Source organism: Terrapene carolina, unplaced genomic scaffold (genome assembly GCF_002925995.2).
Source record: "Terrapene carolina triunguis isolate 2854851 unplaced genomic scaffold, T_m_triunguis-2.0 Scaffold238, whole genome shotgun sequence".
In the NCBI taxonomy this organism is placed as follows: Eukaryota; Metazoa; Chordata; order Testudines; family Emydidae; genus Terrapene; species Terrapene triunguis.
In genome coordinates this window covers 19,119,536-19,142,534 of record NW_020664589.1, presented here as the reverse complement: position 1 = coordinate 19,142,534, position 22,999 = coordinate 19,119,536, and the positions used below count along the sequence as shown (strand labels likewise).

Below are 22,999 nucleotides of genomic sequence, written 5' to 3'. Positions count from 1 at the left end.
CACATGGATGGAATCAGTGAAGGTATGAGGGACTATTTCTTCCCTTCACTCCTCCTGCCACAACTTCCGTCGAGCTGCAAAATGAAAGAAGCAGTAAAAATGAAAAAATCTTTCCTAGTTGTTCTCCCTCTCACTTTTGATAGCCACAAGAACTCCCTTCCCCCATTTGTACTATTCTCCCCCGTCCTGGGAAGCTGTGGAAGGCTGGATGACATGAGTGAGGGGAGGAGGCTGGGACTTGAAGTGTGTGTGAGAGAATATAAGGGAGATGTCCACCATGTCAAGAATTAGAAAAGGGTCTCATTTACTCCATCCATCTTTGACTCCTCTCTTTCTTGCTCTACCGATCTAGGCCATGTCCAAATCTTGCCACTTCTTCCTCTATAACATCTATAAGATCTGGCTTTTTTCTCTCTCCATGTAACTAAACTCTTTCCCAAGCCTTTATCCTCTACTGAATTAATCAGTGCAACCGCTTCTCCTTTGAGCTCCCCACATCCATGTCACCTCCTCCAGTCCATTCAGTACCTAACTACTAACATCATCTTGCTTAGCTGTTCCTCTGATCACAATCTCTCTAAATCCCTCCATTGACTCTCCCATTTCTACCATGTTAAATTCAAGTTTGCCTGAACCTACAAGGACCCTCACACTGCTTCCACTCCTTATCCATCTGCTATATATGTTCTCACATCAGTGATCTACCAATGATGCCAATCTCAACTGTCCATTACTTGCACAAGCATCTCCATGCTTTCTTCCATACCATCCTCTTATGCATGTAATACAGTCTTAGGGTAGAGGCCTTACAACCCAATTTCAACACCCACTTCTATAATTAAGTCTATAGGAAATTGTCGATAGTGGCTAGGTAGAGAGCCAATAGGGATTGATGATTATATATATATATATTATATGGGTTGCTGTCTCTGAACCCTGTTAATGTTACATAACATTTCCCATTAGAACACTGTATTTTCAATTGTTTATAACTTTTCCAAAGTTTAAATAACTCAGGTTGACTCTTTCCATGTTTGGACTCTGCCTCACATGTTTTTTTCTCAGCAAAAACAATTCAGCCATAGTCAAAAATAGTCAGAGAAAAATAGGTAGTTTTAACAATAACCCATTTTCTTGACCAGTTTTTAAGGAGCTCTTGTGGATTTGGAGCAGGAACCCAAAATTTGGCAGGGGGTTGTCCTAGGATTAGGGAAGTGCCTTTTGCTGTTCCTGTGAAAATCCATTCAGATTTGGCCAAGTTATAAACCACAGGCTTGCTACTAAAATATCTGAAAATTCCATCTGCACTGTGTGTGCTTGCCAGCCTCACTGAGCCTCCTGTAGCAACCACACAGACCAGAGTGGACTCTCTGGATGGGACAGACAGTTGCAGCCTATGTAGATGCAGGATCTCATAATTACTCTCTCCCTTTCTAATTTCTCCCTCTTGTTGTCCTGCTGTTAGTAATCATTATTTTTCTTGTCTTAAATAGATTATAAGCTCTTTGGGACAGGAATTGTCTACTTATATGATTGCACAAGGACCAGAACAATGGTGTGTTCTGCTGATTGGGGCGTTGAGGTACTGTTGTGATTATTGCACCTGGAAAGATACCCTAAGCTCAGTTGTAAAAGGTATATGAAAGTTCATAAGATGTTACAATAACCATGAAAAATAGGTTAAGTTGTTTACGACAGTGAATATTATAATAGGTGCAAGGAAACCAGACAGAAAAACTGTCTGTCCAAACAAAATGACCTATTGATATAAGTCAACGACTATGGGGAGATCATACTTGATAAACAAGAAAATGTGGGAACAAAGTTACTTCTCCCAATTTTGGCTTACGGAAATTGATTTAATTGATTGACAAAATAATGAGGATAATATATGCCACCCACTTTTACTACTTTTTGTGGCTCGGGAAACAATCTTCCCTCAGCTCCTCTGCCAGCTTTGCAACTCATCTTGGCTCATCTAAAAGACTTTCCTCCTGAGACGAATGCTGGTTGGCCTTGCTCTTGTTTAAGGAACTTTGTTTTCATCTGTAAGTGCTGAAAATCATCAGATTATCATGGCATCCAGTCCTCAGACCTCCAGTGGAGATAGCTAATTACCAGCACTACAAAAGCTTGTAAGATCCTATATTGTATTCCCTTCCCTTGCTCTGTTGTTTTCTTCCCCACTCTTTCTTTCCTCCTGTCCTATCTTACTCTCTTGGCTTTTCATCAAATCCTGAAGTCAGCTGTACTGCATTCATCATTACTGCCTTGTCTAAGGATCCAGCCAGATGATGGCCCTGACCAGATCATAACTAATCAAGCTTTAAAGAGCAGGTGTCGTGGTTGACTTGCCAGCCAAAGCATCCACTCGTAACTAACCAGTGGTCCAGTGTTTCCTTTTCTATCCTGTTTCTCCTCCACCTTGAGTCTGTTTCTTAAGAACAGGACAAGTGAATCTCCTTCACATTAGGACTGAGAGTAAAATTAACTTTTTCCTTTTTTCATCAGAGAAAAGTTGTTCTGAAAATGGGAGAGTCTGATACTTTGACTCCAAAAGGAGAGAGACTTTGGTAAGGTCTGAAATTTCTTTTGCATAATCACTCAGTTTCAATATAAATGCTTGTTTTAATTTCTTGTTCTTTCTTTTTTGTTTTGTTTTTTGTTTTGTTTAATCAGTATATTTTTAATTTGAATGAATGATTTTGGGTGTTTTGCCAAGTAACAGAGTAAACCCCAAACTATTTAAAACTAACCCCAAACCTATCTATCTCTGTTCAATGTTGGACAGTGAAAGAGTTTATAACACGTTTAACTCCTTAGGCCTTTGAGATCAATATCCATACAGCAGTACTACTGCAATGCAAATAGTACACATTAGCTCAAATGGCAGAGGTAAGGGTGCTAGCTTAGGACTTGGAAGACCTAGGTTCAATTCCCTGCCCTACCACATAGTTCCTATGATCTTGGGCAAACTGATAAGTACCTCAGGTAAAATGGGGATAACAGTACTTCTCTATGTCACACATAAGTACTTCAGACAGATATGTGGGATGTTACTACCTTGAAGTTATTTCACTGAGATCTCCAGGAAATGGTCTGCAATCAAATCCAAGTGCATTTTATAGCCAATCAAAAGCTAAAATCTTAAATTTGTGTAAAAAAACCATTGCTCTGTTTTAGGAAATGGTGACAAAACACCTGAGGCCAACATTTCATGTTTTATTGTTTGAATTGCCAAATAAAATACAGTAGATTCTGCATATTAGAAACCTCTCAGTTTCCAGAAAAAAGTTGCTATTATTTGGAAGTTGCCAATAAGTGGAAGGCCCTGTTTTCATGGGGATACATAGAAATGCTAGTGTGGAACAAGGATACATTGCAAAGTGAAATTTTTCATTAACTTTTAGTTTGATACAATGTTCTCAAGAAGAAAACCAAACGTGACACACACAAATGGATACATTATATAGCGTACCATGAAGCTTGGAGCAAACTTTAGAAATCTCATCTTGCTATGAGTCACAAAGACTGTAGTGCCAGACAATTTTATAACAAAAAAGTTTTTTCAAAAGCACCAAAACATTTATAGTATAATGTCTTGGTAAGATGAACAGTACATACTTACAGTTAGTGCTCCTCATGTGTGTCAGAGTAAAGCATTTTTTGTTTAAAATGTAAAATAAAAGTTTTCAAGAACAAAATTTGTCTGTCTGCTTTTTATGGTTGGCCACCTCCACTTGTAAATCCTTCAGTCTTGCATGCAGCCTCATAGCCATTCTCAAAGCCATGATTCTATCATATCTTGTGGAAAATGTCCACTGCACGTAGCTGTTCTATAACCGAAGGCTCTTCAGGTTCATCATCCAATGGACTATTGTCTTGTGGCTCAGCAGCCTGTAGGTGCTTCACAGCCACTACTGTCTCCAGAAATTCTGCACCGATGAGCTCACCTTCCGTCTGCAAATGACTGTCATATTCAACAATGGCCTCAAATTCATGTGCTTTTAAAGTTTCCGGAACTGATGCATTGGCCATCGCATTATGTCCACCAGGCCAACACTTTCTGTTGCTGTTGAAAACTGCTTTAGCAAGGGAGGGTTTGTAACAGTCTTGGGGAGAACAATGGCCCATGACTTATTAACAAGATGAAATACATCAATCAGAATTGTTCTTTGTCAACATCCAATGTTTGTAAGTGTGGGTCAGCATCAAGAGATGTGATGATGCGTGCAGTAAGATGATCACAGTAGAGACCGTTGAAGTTTTTAATGATACTCATGTGCATTGGGTGCATGGCTAAGGTTGTGTTTGGAGGGAAGAATTTTAACTCAATGTGTGATAGCTCTACGTTAAGTGAATGAGCCGGGCAATTTAGCCATTCTTCAAACAACAAATTTGCATCCAGGCATTTGCAGAGCTTTGGTAGATCATGGCAACTTTGAGTGGTCCTTGGGAAACAATGAGGCCACTTGCTCTTTTCAACCACCATAAGATAGGATTTCTCCATTCCATCCCTGTTTGCACAACACACCAATGAAATGTGGTCCATAGCTTTATTTTTTTTTCTTCCCCATCTTGCAAACCCTTCTTTCATCATGCTACAGCCTCTGTCGGGAAAGTCCAGTAGAAGAGACCAGGTTCATCAGCACTCAAGATGTCACGCGGCTGGAACTTCTTTAGAATGCTGGGTAAGGTGTCTATCCTCCATTCAGTAGCCACCAGAAGATCAGTGTCTTGTTTCTTGCTATGCTTTTTTTGTTGAACGACAATGTGCTGGGCTTTCCATTGAATGAGCCAGCCATCTGAAGGGTTGAACTCCTTCCCCTGCTCTGCTGCCAGCTGACTAGCTTTATTTCTGCTTTGGTTTGGAGAGTCGAGCACCTTGGCCAAGCTTATGCTGAAACCAGAGTTACAGGGTTTCACCGACATCTGCCTCCTTTCCATTGTGTTGATGCTTGAAGCAGCACAAACCAAGGCTGCTATGCTCCTGTAAAATGTTAGGGCTCTTCTTCAGAATCGGTCAAACACTTGACTTTGAGATACCACATTTTTTGGCTACATGCACTTGCTTAGCACTGGGCTCACATAGGGGCTCCAGAACCCAAACTTTATTGGTGAAAGATAGGTCCAAGCATTTGGAGGCTATGGTACGCAGCGGAAGTGTTGAGCTATGTGTTCTTAGAGCCAGGAAATTGATTACAGATAGGAACTCTACTCTAAAAAAGTTGCTAATAAGCGGCATGCCTATTGCCAGTAACTGAGTCCTATTAACATTCATAATGGGATGGGATTGGTTCCTGACAGTGTATTGCCAGTAATTGGAAGTTGCTATTATCAGTATTGCTATAAAGTGGAATCTACTGTAATTTATTTTAAAGCCTTAGTTATATGTAATATAATACAGTATAATCATTGCATGTGGGATAATCTGTTTATATTCATTTGTGTGGTAAGTGATAAACATTTTAAAAGTGTGTAAATCTCACTTTCAAACATGATGTAGGTGTTCTTGAAAATCCTGTCCAAGATCTGAATTATGTCCACAGAACTCAGTTCTCTTATCCAGTTTTCCATACTTCACTAAAGAATATAGTGTTTTTTTTCTCTCTGTGTGTGTGTGTGTGTGTGTGTGTGTGTGATTTTTATAAGTAGGTGGTGGATGAATAGATATAGACTACATGATGGAGTGGTGTAATGTGAAGGTTGTGTTGGCATGACTTTGGGATGGCAACTCTACCCATCAGCAGCTTATACTTGTGTAATGCGGGTCATCTCAAATGAGTACCAGTAATGCTTCATTGTATTTTCTGTATAATCCTTATGTTTGAGAGAAAGTATTTTAGAATTATTTTGGCAAGTTTAAAAATTTTTATTAGAGCTGTTTCATTTGTATTTTTCCACCGAAATTTATGCTGCCTTGAGTCCAACCACACACAAGTCAAAAGAAAATAATAACTAAGGCATTTTAAATACCTGTAAATACAACCAAAAATAGCTTTTCTATATTAAAAATTGTAATTTTAAATGTTGGTACCTTTGGTTTCTGTAGGGCTGAAGCAAGTGCTCTGAGTCTTACTGAAAGCTAAGAAACTTTCCTTCCATACAGTTAAAGCAGCAGTTTCTACCATTGATGTTTCCAAAGATATCTAAAAGGATATCTGTTCTTGGTATGTGACTGACTGTTGCCTATGTTGCATCAAAGCAATTTTTTGAGGAAAATATTTTTGTAGCAAGTTGAAAAAATCTATATAATAGTAGTGACTGTTGGAAGCTAGTGGTAGGTTTGGGTTGTCAGAAAAAGTGCTGGGGAGATTGACTAGTAGACAGAGTGCAGGTCAGGCAGTCAAAGGTTTATACTAAATTACAGCCTTGCCTTTTTTTTAGATGGTATTTATAACATGGATATCACCACTATATATGTGGGACCAAAGTGTACTATAGGTATTGAGAGAGAAAAATGTATTTGCCACTTGTTCTAGGTATACCAAACCCATAAATTGATATACATTATACACATACGAAATAACTGTTTGAATGCACATGTGTGCACCCACACACATTTAACTTGGGGCTAGACTTCCAGTTATTCTGAGTGAGAATTTTATTTTTGTCACTAAAGCCTAGAGGAGGAGGAGGAAACTATAAACTAATTATTGTTTTTTTAAAAACTTCAGAAGTAAAATCATTTTATTTTTCTTTTCTATGAGTATTTAGGACAAATAAAGAGATTCTCCTATAAGAAAGTTAATTACAGCATACCACGTGTCAGCAAATATAGCTCATGTAGGCTGTCCTGTTCTATGCGTTAAGTTTACTGCAGGGTTTCTTTTCCCTTAGGTTAGGCAGAGATCTCAAATGCAATTTATAATCACCATCCACCCTGGAGCTCTCAGTTGATCACATAATGACTAAATATTTAATTTAATAATGTTTTTTTTCTTCCGAACAAGCTCAGGCATTTCATTCTCTTTCAGGGTAATATGAAAGCTAGACTGCAATGGCTGCTAGAGGTTGTGCATGTTGTAAGGAGGGTTCCCTGCAGTGATGAGCTTATGCACCGCAAACCTTGTTCAGCAGGAATGATTTTTGTCAATGGTAGCTGAGTATTGCAGGAGCTTTAGGGCCAGTTAACTATGTCTACTGATGAATCATTTCTGTTCCAGCTCTGTCTCCGAAGACTTGGGCTGTAGACGTGGAGAGTTCAGTAGAAAGCATTATGGATCTGTGGAGCTGGTAAGTTTGTATAGACCGTTCCATGATTCTCAATTGATTTGAATTTTAGCAGCTTGTAATGCAGAGCTTGTGGAAATCTATTTTTGTTTATGTGCAGGTGAAATATCACAAAAGCATCACAAATAGCCTGGAAAAATAAGGTTCTTAGGTTGAGTTTGAAAATCATAATGTCTTAAATCTATTTTGAAGTGGATATTTAATATCTTTGCTTGCAGACCTTTCACTCTAATCTAAATCTTCTCTGTTGAAAAATAGTGTGTATCTAGCATTCTTCCCCCCCCCCCCCCTCCAAAAGCCTGTTTTGTTGATATTAATTGGAGGGTGACAAAAGAGCAGCACTATGTTTTTATAATTGATTGATATTTGTGTGTGTGTGTTTATTATTGGGGTGGGGTGGAGAGGTTGACGTTAAAAATGGAGGTATAATTTTATTATTGAAAAATCTTTGCCCAAAAAATCCATGCTAATTTATTTTGTTTAAGATTTTTCTTCAAATCTAGGCATGAAGTGAATATTTTTACTTATTAATGAAGGGAGAACTTGGATACTGCATAAATTAACAGTGTATCAGTTATTGAAACACTGTCACTGACTATAGATAGCTAGAATGAAATTGTCCAAGTTGATACAGGGAAACTGAGGGGGAGGGGAAGAGGGAGAAGCTGTATTTTTACTCTTAATATAGGAAGGAATCTGGAATATCTTATTAGATAGCACTGTGATTTCAAGGTAGTAGAAAGTGTATTAATTGATAAGTATGCCGATTGTGGACACTGGTAAATTATTGTTCAGCAGTACAGTTGTGAGAAGACCAAGGATCAGATTTTTATAAACACACACACACACACACACGTATTTTCTATACTAATTCAAGGTATTCTCTCTGGTGATTAATAATAAAAGAAATAATCATAAGAGGGCAAATGAACTGTTGTCTGCTCAACAGACAGTTTGCACCCTACTGAAAGTATTTAGGTTATTATTTGAAAAACTATGTGCAAATTTTTATTCATACAGTAAAAAGTACAGTAATTTAGGACAAGTGGCCTTAATTTTTGGTTTGTTTATTCTTTATCTGTTTGACATTTTGGAAAATCTACTTGTGGTATCACATATGGGTAGAAGCTAAATATTCTTCTGTCACAATCATAACTCTGGCTACAATTTTGGTGATGAGGTGATGGTGTTCACAGTAATTGTGAATTTTAATAAAGTTTGTGACCCCCACAGTGGTCACTCCTGTGGCCCCAGTTCCCTGCTCTGGGCATTGCAACCTGGCCCATGTGGTGACAGCGCCACCCAGGTTTGGCATGTCTTCCCATCTGTAGATGAAGACAGAGGGGCGGATGTGCCAAACCTGAGTGGTGTGGCAACCTAATGCGCAGAGTTACAATGCTTGGAGCAGGGAGACGGGTCCAGCCCATGGGACAGGAGCCGCCACTGTGAGGTGAGAGTGGAGTGGGTTTGCTCTTCTGTCCTTCCAGTCCCCTGAGGTCTCCCCTCTTCTCCGGGGTTGGCTTGCTCTCCAACACCCCTCTGGGAGCCTTCCCTCCTCGCTGGGCTGGGCTGCTCTTCAACATGCCTTTTCCCACAACCCTCTGCTATGAACTTTCCATGACTGTGGATTTTTTTCCCAGCACCTGTGCTATGAAATTGACTAAATTGTGTATGACAAAATTGTAGCTTCAGTCATTTTTTTTTGATCTTTTCTACTTAGTAAATATCAGTTCCCCTAACATTAGGTTTTAATGTTAAATAATGGCAGACATGGAGCTGAAATTGAGGGGACAATTTCGGCTGTCATGAAACGTGGTTTAACTTTTCCCCTTATTAAAATCCCTGTAATTCTTCAGGCTTTTAAAAACAAAATATTGAATCAATGCTTTTTTTTCCTGAGCCTATTCACTGCTTGAACAATTTTATTTTCTGCTGGGGATTTCCACCCTTAGTGCAACAAAGCCTGATCTACCCTAGAATTTCTCCCTAAATTACCACTGGTGCAGCTACACCAGTGGTAGCAATAACAGGAGATTTTGGGTAGACAAGGCACCAGCAGCTGCTGGTGTTTTTACTTATATGCGTTCTTGTCCTTCTCTGATCACGATTTGCGTATTGTATTTTAATCCAGTTACTTATAAGCATTTGTTCTCACAAAATTCTTCTGAGGTAAATAGTATTATATCAATTTTGTTGATGAGTAAACTGAGGTATAGAGGAGAAGTGACTTGCTCTAGGCCGCACAGTGAGTCATTGGCAGAGCTGGAAATGGAGCCCAGCACCCTTGACTTCCAGTCCTCTACTCTAAATGCAGCACACACTGCCTTTCTGTACATACGCACCACACATCTCCAAATTTATTAGTTACTTAAATAACATACATATTAAATAGACTTTAGTCTGGATGTCATCATGGAAATTTGGCAAGTCTGATTTAAGAGTCTCGTGAGCTACAACTTCATAAAATGTTTAAATAGTCAAAACAGCTTTTACAGTTGATTGATATACTCTAGTTCAATCACAACTTATTGAGCTTGATGCAGTAATAACTTGGTGAAAATGTATGTCGCAAGTTATGTGGTAGGTTGGACTGGTCCCTTCTGGCCTTAAATCTATGAATACATGAATTTATAAAAAGCAGTCTTTAATGATCCAAAAAATGAATGAAAAAAAATCAATTGAAGTAGGAAGGGAAGTAAAGGCAAATTATAACCAAAATAATCTTCTTGTACCTGATTTTAATTGTTTTCTTATTTATTATTTAGAAATCCTTATAGACATAGGCTGAAGAACTCTAGTGATCAGCTTGATTCCTCCTTAATATGTTCAGAGAATAAATTGCTTATATGTATACATCAGATTTTAATATGCATCCAATACAGTATTTCTGAGTACATGTACTATATTTAGAATAACATGCTGCTCATTTAAAAATCAGATTCCTTCCACCTCCTAAATCTATCTGTCTATCTATCTATCTATATTAGGGCTGTTGATTAATTATAGTTAACTTACGCGATTAACTCAAAAAAATTAATTGTGATTAATCGCAGTTTTAATCGCATTGTTAAACAATAGAATACCAATTGAAACGTATTAAATATTTTTGGATGTTCTTCTATGTTTTCAAATATATTGATGTCAATTACAACAGAGAATACAAAGTGTACACTGCTCACTTTATATTATTATTTTTATTACAAATATTTGCACTGTAAAAATGATAAACAAAAGAAACCATATTTTTCAATTCACCTCACACAAGTACTGTAGTGCAATCTCTTTATCATGAAAGTGCAACTTGCAAATGTAGACTTTTTTGTTACAAAATTGCACTTAAAAACAAAACAATGCAAAACTTCAGAGCCTACAAGTCCACTCAGTCTTACTTCTCATTCTGGCAATCGCTAAGACAAATAACTTTGTTTACATTGTTTACATAATGCTGCCCACTTCTTATTTACAATGTCACCAGAAAGTGAGAACAGGTGTTTGCATGGGACTTTTGTAGCTGTCATTGCAAGGTATTTACGTGCCAGATATGCTAAACATTCGTATGCCCGTTCATGCTTCAGCCACCATTCCAGAGGATGTGCTTCCATGCTGATGACACTTGTTAAAGAAATAATGCGCTAATTAAATTAGTGACTGAACTGCTTGTGGGAGAATTGTTTGTCTCTTGCTCTATTTTACTGTATTCTGCCATATATTTCATATTATGGTAGTCTCGGATGATGACTAAGCACATGTTCATTTTAAGAGGACTTTTGCTGCAGATTTGACAAAACACAAAGAAGGTACCAATGTGAGATTTCTAAAGATAGCTACAGCACTCAACCCAAGGTTTAAGAATCTGAAGTGCCTTCCAAAATCTGAGAGGGATGAGATGTGGAGCATGCTTCCAGAAGCTGTAAAAGAGCAACACTACGATGCGGAAACTACAGAATCCGAACCACCAAAAAAGAAAATCAACCTCCTGCTGGTGGCATCTGACCCAGATGATGAAAATGCACATGCATCAGTCCACACTGCTTTGGATTGTTATTGAGCTGAACCCGTTATCAGCATGGACGCATGTCCTCTGGAATGGTGGTTGAAGCATGAAGGGACATATGAATCTTTAGCGCATCTGGCATGTAAATAACTTGCGATGCCGACTACAACAGTGCCATCAGAAAACAAGTTCTCACTTTCAGGTGATGTGAACAAGAAGCGGGCAGCATTAACTCCTGCAAATGTAAACAAACTTGTTTGTCTGAGCGATTGGATGAACAAGAAATAGGACTGAGTGGACTTGTAGGCGCTAAAGTTTTACACTGCTTTATTTTTTAATGAAGTTATTTTTTTGTACATATTTCTACATTTGTAAGTTCAACTTTCATGATAAAGAGATTGCACTACAGTACTTGTATTTGGTGAATTGAAAAATACTATTTCTTTTGTTTTTTACAGTGCAAATATTTGTAATCAAAACTAAATATAAAGTGAGCACTGTATACTTTGTAGTCTGTTATAATTGAAATCAATATATTTGAAAAGTGTAAAAAAATCCAAAACTATTTAAATAAATGGTATTCTATTATTGTTTAACAGAGCGATTAATCGTGACTAATTTTTTTAATTGCGCGATTAATCGCGACTAATTTTTTTTAATCGCTTGACAGCTTTAATATATGTGTGTGTGTGTGTATATGTGATATATATATATATAAAATAATTGTTCCCCACTCAAGTGAACACTGGAGTAAAAGAGATGGCCTTTGTGCTGTGTCCTTGTGTTGGCTCACTGCAGGCTAACGACAACACCATTCATTGGGATAGGGTGCCTCCATCTGTGCCCATAACTGAGTTGGGTATGTAGGTTCCAGAAATCCTACCATTCAGCACCTTTCCTTAGAGATTACCGGTTTTTCTTTTCTCCAGGGAAATCTGGATGGAATTATCAAGACAACAGCACTCTAACAAAACCAATATTTATTATAAACAGAGAGAAAATGGAGTTTTAAAAAATGGCTTGCCTAACATATTTAGATTTATACTTCTCATACACTAAACTAGATACAGCTTTTTTTCTTCGTTGCAGAGAAAAAAAGCAAGTGAATAGCTTACCTCCTGTGAAAGCAATCCAGTCTCTGACTCCTCTGATGAGCCTGTCAGCATCACTTGTCCAGAAATAAAGGTCTCCCTTCCTCCCTCAGCCTCTCTTCCCCACACCACCTGATCCAAGGAAGTGATCCCTGCTTTCCAAACCAATTTTTATCAGATATAACTACACACACATGTGTGCGCACACAAAATGGGGGAACATACATGTACATGAACATGCCTTATCCTGCAGAAGAGTGACTCATTAGTGATGATTAGCTTCCCTTTCAGAGGCCTAACAAAATACTTCAAAACCTACCTTTCAGAGACCATGTTGTCTGTTGGTATCTGTTTTTGGTCAAGCCTTTTGTTAAACCTCTGAAAGGCAGGTTTTTTCTTTTTTGTCATGAATTCTGGATAGGTCCCCAGACCCTCTTTCACAACTTTTAATAACAAACTAGCAGTGGGATTTTCAAAAGTGCTCAGTGTTGGCTGTATACTGCTTACACATTGAGTACTTCTGAAAATTCCATGCTTTAACTCGGAAACCAGCATGTAAAGCAAATTCTAGCCATAGACCTTCCACTGTTCCATGTGCAAAGTGGACTTCTTTGACCTTGCCTTCTTCAGTATGAACATAGAGCAGTGTGTACATATAACAGAAAATAGCCTACAAAACTACATTGCACACACAATTCTTCCCCGAAGGAAAGTATGAAAGGGAGAATGAACTACAGGTGACAGATATTAACTACATCACTTAATGTACTACTGAAAGGCGCTTAGATACCACAGTGATGAAGGCAGGAGAAGAACCTATATAGAATTACATACAGAAAATACATTGAAAGACCATTAAGTTGCAGAGTCAACAAAAGCAGTTAGAAGCTAGAAAATGCCAATATTAAGGTTGCATATGCCACTTTAATATGGTCTCCCTTGTGTATATGCATTTTGATACAGATTTTTAATTATACGAAGACATATTTTTCCACAGAACCTCTGCCTCATTCAGTGCACAGGGTGGATGGGGCTCACTGAGTGAGCAGTTTATTGAGTATTTAATCCTAATCAATGTGTGGCCCCATATGTTATTTACTGCATGCTGTTCAAAATTTGCTTTAAATACAGAATTATTAATTTTCTCATAGCTTTTCTGTGACTTGTCACTGTAGTATTTGAGTGTTTCACAAACATAAATGAATTTATCTCCCCGAGAAACACACCTGCTCAATGATGATTCCCTCTTTACAGTTACATTTTGAGACCTATCAGTTTTAGTTTTTAATCCATTTAATGTGTGCCCTGTTGATTTTGTATTGTTCAAGTTTTTTATTCAAAAAGTTGTGTGGTACACAGTCTAATGCCTTACAGAAGTTTAAGTATATTACCTGAACACTGTAACCAGTATTAACCAAACTTGTAATCCTGTCAAAGTAACCTGATATCTCTTTTTTTATAGGATTTATTTTTTATTAACTTGTAAAGCTTTGTATATGGTTTAAGCTTGTGGAAATCTACTGGAGGGCTTCTTAAAGGAAATAATAATTAAATACATGGAGTTACATGGAAAATTGTATGAAATTCAACATGGGTTTACCAAAAGTAGATCATGCCAGACTAACTTGATGTGTTTTGTTTGTTTGAGATTAGATCTACTGCATTTCCCTAACTGTATTTCAGCAGAGCATTTGATACCATATAATCTGGGAAATTAGTAGTTAAGATGGAGAAGATGGGGATTAATACAAGAATTGTAAACTGGCTAAAGGAGAGAGAACAACTGGTTGTACTGAAAGGAGATCTGTCAGACTGCTGGGAGGTTACTGGTGGAGTTCCTCAAGGATCGGTCTTGGAACTAATCTTTTAAAATAATTTTATTATGTTGGCACAAAAAGCAGGCATGTGCTACTGAAATTTGGTGATGACACAAACTTGGGAAGTGTTGTCAACAGAGAGGAGGATCAGAATATTGTACAGGAAGAACTGGATGACCTAGAGGACTGGAGTAATAGAAATAGGATTAAATTTTATAGTACAAAGTATAAGTTTGTGCACTTAGGGACTAGTAACAGAAGTTTCTGCTATAAACTGTGGGGTTTTTAGTTAAAAATGACAAAGGAGGAGGGAGACCTGAGCTTATTACTTAAGTACTATGAGTCACCAGTGTGGTGCAGCTGTGAACAAGGCAAATACTAGCAGGAAAAAAAGGACCTCTCCTGGGCCCCAGTTTGGAGTGGGTGTCCCATCCTGCCTTCACTAACTCTGATTTCTCCTGACCACCAGCAAATAGACTTTACTGAGCAGAAGCTCAGAAGTTGCTATTTCATGAGCGGTAAGTAATTTATGCTTGATTTAACTTTTATCCAAAATAAGCTAAGAGACGTGCTCCTGGCTTTCAGTTTAAGAGCAGAAATATGTGTAGGCCTTTGCAAAAGTATTTTAAGAAGATTCACATGCTGCCATATTGATCCCAAATGCTTCTACCATTCTGTCACATTTCTGGCCAACTGCCCCTTGCTGGACATCCACAGACTGCTGTGTGGGGAATCCAAACCTCTGGTCCCTGGATCCTGGAGAGTTTTAACTCTCTGGAGTCTGAATGAAATCCAGATACTGCCCCAATCTTGGGGTTCCTACGCACACTCTTGGGGTACGGACTTTCTATCTAGCACCGCCTTCTGAGAGCTGGGACCCACTGTCTAACTACCTAGTCCCTCTGGGCCCAGCATTGACCCTTAGACTCCCTTGGACTTAAACACACGCTTTCAGAACTCCACCCGAAAAATGTGAAGGTTCTGATTTAATAGTTTGTCTCCAGAGGCATGCAGTAGTTGTAAAGAATTTAACATATACAGACACTTTGCACAAGCCTAACGCATTTGCTCTTTTCCTTAATCATTTAAAGCACAAGAGAGTGTACAAATTATACAAAACAAACCCTACTCACATTTCCCTGCCTCTGTTTTCTAACCACTCCAGGTTGGGGTCAGAGATCCTTGGATTGTCCAGAGTCCTTTTGCTTCATTATGTGGTTTGGAACATGGAGCTGGAACATGGAGCTTTCTTCCCCCTAGGTTACCTTGCTTCCTTAGTCCTGGTCTTATGTATAGTGAGATGTTATTAAAACCCTATTCACCATAAATCAAGTTCTTCTTCGAGTGCTTGCTCATGTCAATTCCATTCTAGGTGTGTGCGAGCCCATGTGCGTGGCCGTTGGAGATTTTTGCCTTAGCGGTACCGATAGGGCTGGCTGTAGTGCCCTCTAGTGTGCTGTGCCCATGACATGGTATATCAGGTGCTGCCGGCCCACGCCCTCTCAGTTCCTTCTTACCGCCCGTGGTGGTCAGTCGGAGCGTCTCTCTTGCTTGTCAAGAGGTAGTGGTTTCTCCCATTGGACTTCGTGCCTTTGGGCCTTTGTTCGATTGTAGTTCGTGTTAAGTAGTTGTTAAGTGCATAGTTAGCTGATAGTTAGGGTCCCAGTGGGGACTTTTCCCCACGTGGGGCATGCCTCAACCTCCCGGGTTTAAGCCCTGCTCGGTCTGTGGCAGGCCTATGCCTGTGAGTGTCCCCCACGACAGTTGCCTTAAATGCTTGGGGGAATCACACATCATGGAGTGTTGCTGGATCTGTAAGAATTTTCGGCCTTACACCCAGAAGGAGAAGGACATTTGCCTTAGGACTCTCCTGATAGAGTCTGCTCTCCACCCAGCTTCCGAGCCCTCTATGCAGGCCGCACCGAGTACTTTGGCCTCTGTGTGCAGTGCGCCACTGTCACCCGGCTCCTCTCGGCATTGTTTGCTGTTGCTGGCGCTAAAGAAGAAAGCGAAGAAGTGCTCACTGGCGCTGAGCGAGGAGGCCCAGGGGTCATCTGGTAGAGGGACTGGGCCTGTCCACCAACCCTCTCTGGAGCAGCGCGAGCGTGCCTCCGCGGCTGGGGCTCTTAGCCCTCTTAAAGGTCCATCACTGACTCTGGTGAGCGTTACGGGACCCACCATCCTACCTGCACTGTTTCATCCCAAACCCAGGTGCAGAGAGAGCACTGGTCTCCACCTGCTCCTATGACATCTCCGGTTCCACAGGACCAGGCTGAGGTCCTCGAGAGGGTAAGCCAGCCGTTAAGACCCTTCCGGGAGCAGGACAGCACAGAGTTCGCCAGACCAGCAATCCTGTGGCAGGTGGCAACTGTGCCGCAGGTTGCCAAAACTCTCTTCCCGGATGTTATTCACCAGTGTGGGGTTGACACTCCCCATATTATGACTGACACTGTTCGCCCTATTGCCAATGTGCGTCTAGATGTCGGTCCCGGTCATCGGCACCGTGGGACTGCTCTCCCTCGTGTTACCAGTCTCTGCAGCACTGTTCCCCCCCATGCCAATCTCCCGGCACTGGTTCTCCCTGATATAGCCATCGGTCACTTACGCCTGGTTGGCGCTCACTGGTAGCCACGACCAGCAAGCAGACCCAGGCGTCGACGGTTCCTCCCTGGTCGCCGGAGAGTGGTTCCTCTGGTGCAGAAGCCCAGTTCAGCCCATTGCTCCGGTCTCCGCAACAGGACTTGGCATCAGAAACTGCTCTGCCGTCCACGGCACCGCAGTGGCAGCAAGGCCAGTGGCCAACACAGTGGCCATAATGGGGAGCATGGGGCATTCCAGTGATGACGATGCCCCTCATCAGTGGCTGCGTCGGAGCGAAGACCGACTGCTCCACTGGCACCGGGACTGGAAGCTCACTCCGAGGTCGAGGTGGAGGATTCGGTGCCCATCCCTAAACCTTCCTTTCCAGCGGCTGCCAAGCCCTCAGCGCCTTCATCGGTGGCAAGGGCCTCCTCCTCTTCCCCGGACAAGGAGGTTGCAGAACCTTCCAGGGCCAGCCCCCCGGATGACTTTAAAGAACACCAAGCCCTTCTCAGGCAGGTGGCCGAGAACTTGGAGCTGGAAGTGCAGGAGGTGGCTGAGCAGGAGGACTCCCTTTTCAATGTCCTCTCAGCCTGCAAGCCTGCCCGGATCGACCTACATGTACACGATGGGGTCCTCAAGATTGCTAAGGCTCTGTGGCAGTCCCCATCTTCTATCCCACCCACCTCAAAACGGGCTGAGAAAAAGTACTTTTTGCCGGCCAAAGGTTTCGAGTACTTGTATACCCACCCTTTCCCGAGCTCACTAGTGGTGTCAGTGGCTAATGAGAAGAACAAGCAGATCCCCACCACCTCTACCCCCAAGAACAAAGAAGCCAGAAACTTGATGTATTTGGCAGAAAAATTTATTCAACAGCAGCTTACATTTCTGAGTGATGGGGTGATAAAATTTTAACCACTGGGACAGCCTCCAGAAGTTCCAGTACTCCCTTCCTCAGGGTCAGGCTCAGGAGTTTGGTACCCTGGTAGAGGAAGGGACCGCAGCAGCCAGATGCTCCCTGCAAATGGCATGGGACGTGGCAGACTCGGCAGTGAGGATGGTTGCATTGGCTGTGGTTATGTGATGCAGCTCCTGGCTCCAAACGGCAGGCCTTTCCCAGGAGATGCAGGCCTCAATTCAGGACCTCCTTTTTGACGGAGTTGGGCTCTTCTCTGATCAAATGGACGCCGTGCTACACGGGTTGAAGGACACTAATGCTACCCTTCGCTTGTTGGGCATGCATATCCCTCAGTCTGCCAGAAAGCCATTCCGGCCTCCACAACCGTCGAGGCCTTGGCAAGCCCGGCAATCTGCAAGGAGAAGGGACATCAGGTTTAGCCGTCGCTGCCCTTTCTCCTCTCAATCGCCATCCCAGCCCGGACCCACTAAGCAGCCAGGAGCCAAAAGCGATCATTTTGAGGGTGCGCTCGAGAGTGATTCCTCAGTCAGCCGGCCGGATCTTGCCCGTCCTTTCCTCAACCGCCTTTCTCCCTACCACTTGGCCTGGTCATGGGTTACCTTGGATCGCTGGGTCCTGGACGTAGTAGCTCGGGGCTATACCCTGCAGTTTGTGGAGACCCCCCCCTGCTTCCCCGTCTCTCTTCAGGGACCCCTCTCACAAGCTACTCCTGGTTCAGGAGGTTGACAAGCTCCTGCAGTGAGGGGGCTGTGGAGGCGGTTCCTCGGGCCATGGAAGGAAGAGGGTTCTACTCCCGATACTTCCTAATCCCGAAGGCCAGGGAAGGCCTCAGACCCATCCTAGACCTGTGTGGCCTAAACAAGTCTTGCGGAACTTCAACTTCTTGAATGGTCTCCCTGGCCTCCATTATCCCCCCCTGGATCTGGGGGACTGGTACGCCGCTCTCGACTTAAAGGACGCTTACTTCCATGTCTCCATATTCTCAGGACACTGACGGTTCCTGCATTTCATAGTGGCAGGGTGCTGCTTTCAGTTCATGGTGCCACCCTTTGGCCTGTCCTCAGCCCCCAGGGTGTTCATGGAATGCGTGGCGCCAGTAGCGGCTTATCTCAGACTTCAGGGGGTCCAGATCCCTCCGTACCTCGACGACTGGCTCATCAAGGTCTCCGGGACAGATTCGGAGAAGCCTCGATCTGGTATGCTCCACCAGCAACGACCTGGACATGTTAATAAACACAGAAAAGTCGACGTTAACGCCGATCCAGCGCATAGAGTTTATCAGAGCAGTTCTCAATTCCACGTGAGCCAGGGCTTTCCTTCCAGAAGCACGCTTTCAGGCCATAGTGGATCTCATTGCCCACGTAAGGAGAGATCCTATCACCACGGCTCACACTTGCCTGCGGCTGATGGGCCACATGGCAGCATGCACATACATGATCAGGCATGCCTGGTTTCATCTGCGACCCCTGCATACGTGGCTAGCAATGGTCTACGTTCCCAGCAGGCACCCCCTAGATCAGGTGTCGGCAGCCTTCAGCACGTGGCCCATCAGGTTAATCCACTGGCAGGCCATGAGACATTTTGTTTACATTGACTGTCTGCAGGCACGACCCCCTGCAACTCCCAGTGGCTGCGGTTTGCCGTTCCTGGCCAATGGGAATTGTGGGAAGCGGCGTGGTCAAGTTGCACCTGGCAGCCATTTCTGCATTTCACCCTCCGCTTCAGGGCAGGTCTGGCTTTGCCCATCCCATGATGGCATGATTCCTGAAAGGGCTAGAGCACCTGTACCCACACGTCCGAGACCTGGTTCCCCCGTGGGACCTGAATCTGGTGCTCTCGAAGCTCATGGGCCCTCCTTTTGAACCCCTAGCTGCCTGCTCCCTTCTGCTCCTTTCCTGGAAGGTTATCTTCTTGGTCGCCATAACATCAGCATAGCGGGTATCCAAGATCAGGGTGCTCACGTCAGAGCTGCCCTATACGGTCTTCTACAAGGTCCAGCTGCGCACGCATCCGGCTTTTCTGCCCCAAGGTTGTTTCCCAGTTCCACACGGGCCAGGACTTACCGGTCCTCTGTCTGAAGCCTCACGCATCAGATGAGGCGCATAGGCTGCATACACTGGACATCAAGACAGGCGCTGGCTTTCTACATCTGTAGAATGTGGCCGTTCCATAAATCAATGCAGTTGTTTGTTGCCGTCATGGACAGGATGAAGGGCTGCCCAGTGTCAGCCCAGAAAATTTCATCTTGGATCATGGTGTGAATCCGCCACTGCTACGAGCTGGTGAAAGTGCCCCCACCAGCTATTGTGATGGCTCATTCCTCTAGAGCGCAGGCGTCTTCGGCAGCCTTCCTGGCACAGGTGCTGATCCAAGAGATCTGTTGGGCCACCACCTGGTCGTCCGTCCATACGTTCGTGTCGCACTACGCACTGACTCGGCAGGTGCAAGACGATGCCGGCTTTGGCAGAGCTGTGCTACAAGCTGCACGACTATGAACTCTGAGCCCGCCTCCATTGACACTGCTTGCGAGTCACCTAGAATGGAATTGACATGAGCAAGCACTCGAAGAAGAAAAAACGGTTACCTACCTTTTGTAACTGTTGTTCTTAGAGATGTGTTGCTCACAGGGTGGATTTGATTTAAATCATGATTTAAATCACTAGTCAGGAAGACTCGATTTAATCATGGATTTCTACATAAAAGTGCATTCTTGTTGGTTGTTATAACCTTAATACATATTCTTCACAACTCAGAGATAGATGTAGGTTTCATTTTTAGAAGGTACACACTATACATTTTTAAAGTGATTTATTTTGAAAACTTTTCAGATTAGTTTTACAGAAAATGAATGATTGTTTGGTAATTTCATTTACCAAAGGTAATCGAAGCAGATATTTATGAAGTCATTGGGAGGTGACCATCTCCAGTTCAACAGGTTAATCATTAATATTTGGAGGATTTCTTGGCATGCTGTATTAGGAGGAGAACATCACCAGACAGACTTTTAAATTGTTTTATTTAATTAGAACAACAACATTATGTATTCTGGATTTTTTTCTTCAACAGCAAACATATCATATTTTAACAAAACAAGCATATGAATTTTTGAATTTAGTTAAACACTCAAGTTTTTTTAAAATCAGGTTTGTTTTTGTTAAAATTGTTTTTAACTAAAATATTTAAAAAAAACCCAAAAATTAAATCAACTACGTCAGCCAGGTCAACATGAGAAACTTAAAATATTGGCTTCGGTAGCTAACTCAATTGTCTTCACCTTCATTTTCCTGTTTGTCATAATCTGGAAAAGAAAAACAAGCTTTCATGCTTTTTCAGGTCCCAAATGATTTCTCAATTTGGAATGAATTAGTCCAAAGGAAGAAAATATTCTTTCTACACCGGCAGAAGAAGCTATTGCTGTTAAAAGTGAGATTATCACTTCAACAGTCTTTGAATCCAAGTGCTTAAGTGACTTCCACCAGTTCACTGGTGTGAGTTTCTTTAAAACATCATCAGCAAACATATATTTCTTGAATGGTTTTTATTCCCAAACTGGGTCTCTTTTACGGCCTGCTGCCATTATAGGTTTTCCCTTCTAGTGAGAGAATGGTATGGTAGATCTCAAATCAATGAAGGCTACACTCAGAAAGACCTCAGGACTACTGGAATATGTTGCTCAAACAGTTTCCCTTTTGTTTCTACTGCCTGTCCCTCCCTTCTCACATTTATCCCCAGACTTCTTCTCCTTGTCCAGATCTATTCCGCCCCCAACAATCTTCTATTCATTGAACTTTCTGAAACTTTGCACTTTTAGAGAGAGATAAGGGATTGACTCTGTGTACACAAATTTGCAGAGGGACAATAGGGTTGAAGTCTGTTATTTCTCACCTCTATATATTATTTATTTAAAAACATTTTTGCTGTTAAGCATGTTATCTCTGGAGAGACAAATCCACAGTTTGAGAACTGCAAAACTAAGCATCTTTGATGGTATCTTCTAGACTGAGCACTGAGTCCCATTGGGTAGATAGAAAGATTAATCTAAATAATCTATACAGAAACCCCTGAAACCCTATAAGATTGGGTCCCTAATCCATGAACTGTTGGAACTCATTTACAAAACTTTTCTTAAACATTACATGAATATATTGTCTCAGACTATAGAATTAGAATTTATAATCCCTATTCCATGATGAGATATCTTTGAGCTATAATGTATCTTAATTAAAACTATCTTTTGATAGTTTTTCCCCTCAAAAAGCATTTTATCAAAAAAATCTGATTTAAATTAAAAATATCGGATATATTTTTTTATTTTTAAAAAAATCATTGATTTTTATCCACCCTGGTTGCTCATGTCCATTCCATTACCCGCCCTCCTGCCCTTCTGTTGGAGTTGTTGGCAAAAAGGAACTGAGAGGGCGTGGGCTGGCAATGCCTGATATACCTGGGCGTAGCATGCTAGAGGGCGCTACAGCCAGCCCTACGGGTACTGCTAAAGCAAAAATCTCCGGCCGCACCCATGGGCGCGCGCACACCTACAATGGAATGGACGTGAGCAGCACATCTCAAAGAACAACAGTTACGAAAGGTAGGTAATCGTTTTTTCTTCCAATTATAAAGAATCAGACATATTACTCCCCAGGGCAATGAATATTTCAGATCTTACCCAAATACATGCTTACAGCCAATCTTAATAACTAAATCTAAGATGTATTAATAAAAGGAAAAAGAAAGAAGAGAGTTATGAATGGTTAAAAGATCAATATACATACAAATTACTTTCAGTATTTATAGATCAGGATCATAGCAGTGATGTTATCTGCTAGCTTGTAAAAGTCTCTCTGGAATCAGTTCAGTGGGTTACAGTCTAATAGGCAGTTCAGGGGTAGAGTCTGTTAGATGTTTTTCAATGAAAGTTCCAGAATAATCCAGGCAACTACCTGTAGACCTCTGTCCTATGGCTTAGATCTTCCCTGTTAAAGTTTAAGTAGACCTGAGATGCCAGGATCAGGCCTGAGGCTTCCTTTATAGTTGAAGTAGGTTGGGCACTGACAGGCAACTCCACCATGTGGGCTTTGATGAAAGTGAGCCGACGGTTTGTGATCTCTATTTAGTGGGTCCTTTCTCAGACAATACTTTTAGCAATAGCCATTCAAACTATCAAGATAGTTCACAGGTGGCTTACTATGTGGAATTACAAGCTTTGAGGAGATATTAGGACAATAATACTATTACACCAGAAGTCCCATCTAAATGATAATATCCCCGTTTAATCTCCGAGTCAATAGAATACAGTAAAGAAGCATAAGACAGGAACAGGATTTAGCATCTACAAGCTAATTAGATCACATGGTTAGATTTCTAA

The 22,999-nt window shown here is 41.6% G+C and overlaps 1 protein-coding gene across 1 annotated transcript in view; it reads left to right on the top strand.

Moving 5' to 3' along the window:
* Positions 1-22,999, top strand: part of GARNL3 (GTPase activating Rap/RanGAP domain like 3) — a 212,543-nt gene that overhangs the window by 12,680 nt on the left and 176,864 nt on the right. Inside the window, exons 2-3 of the mRNA XM_024201166.1 lie at positions 2,512-2,573; positions 7,167-7,236. Coding sequence (XP_024056934.1) covers positions 2,530-2,573; positions 7,167-7,236 — 114 coding nt within the window. The 5' untranslated portion in view covers positions 2,512-2,529. The remainder of the gene's footprint in view (positions 1-2,511; positions 2,574-7,166; positions 7,237-22,999) is intronic.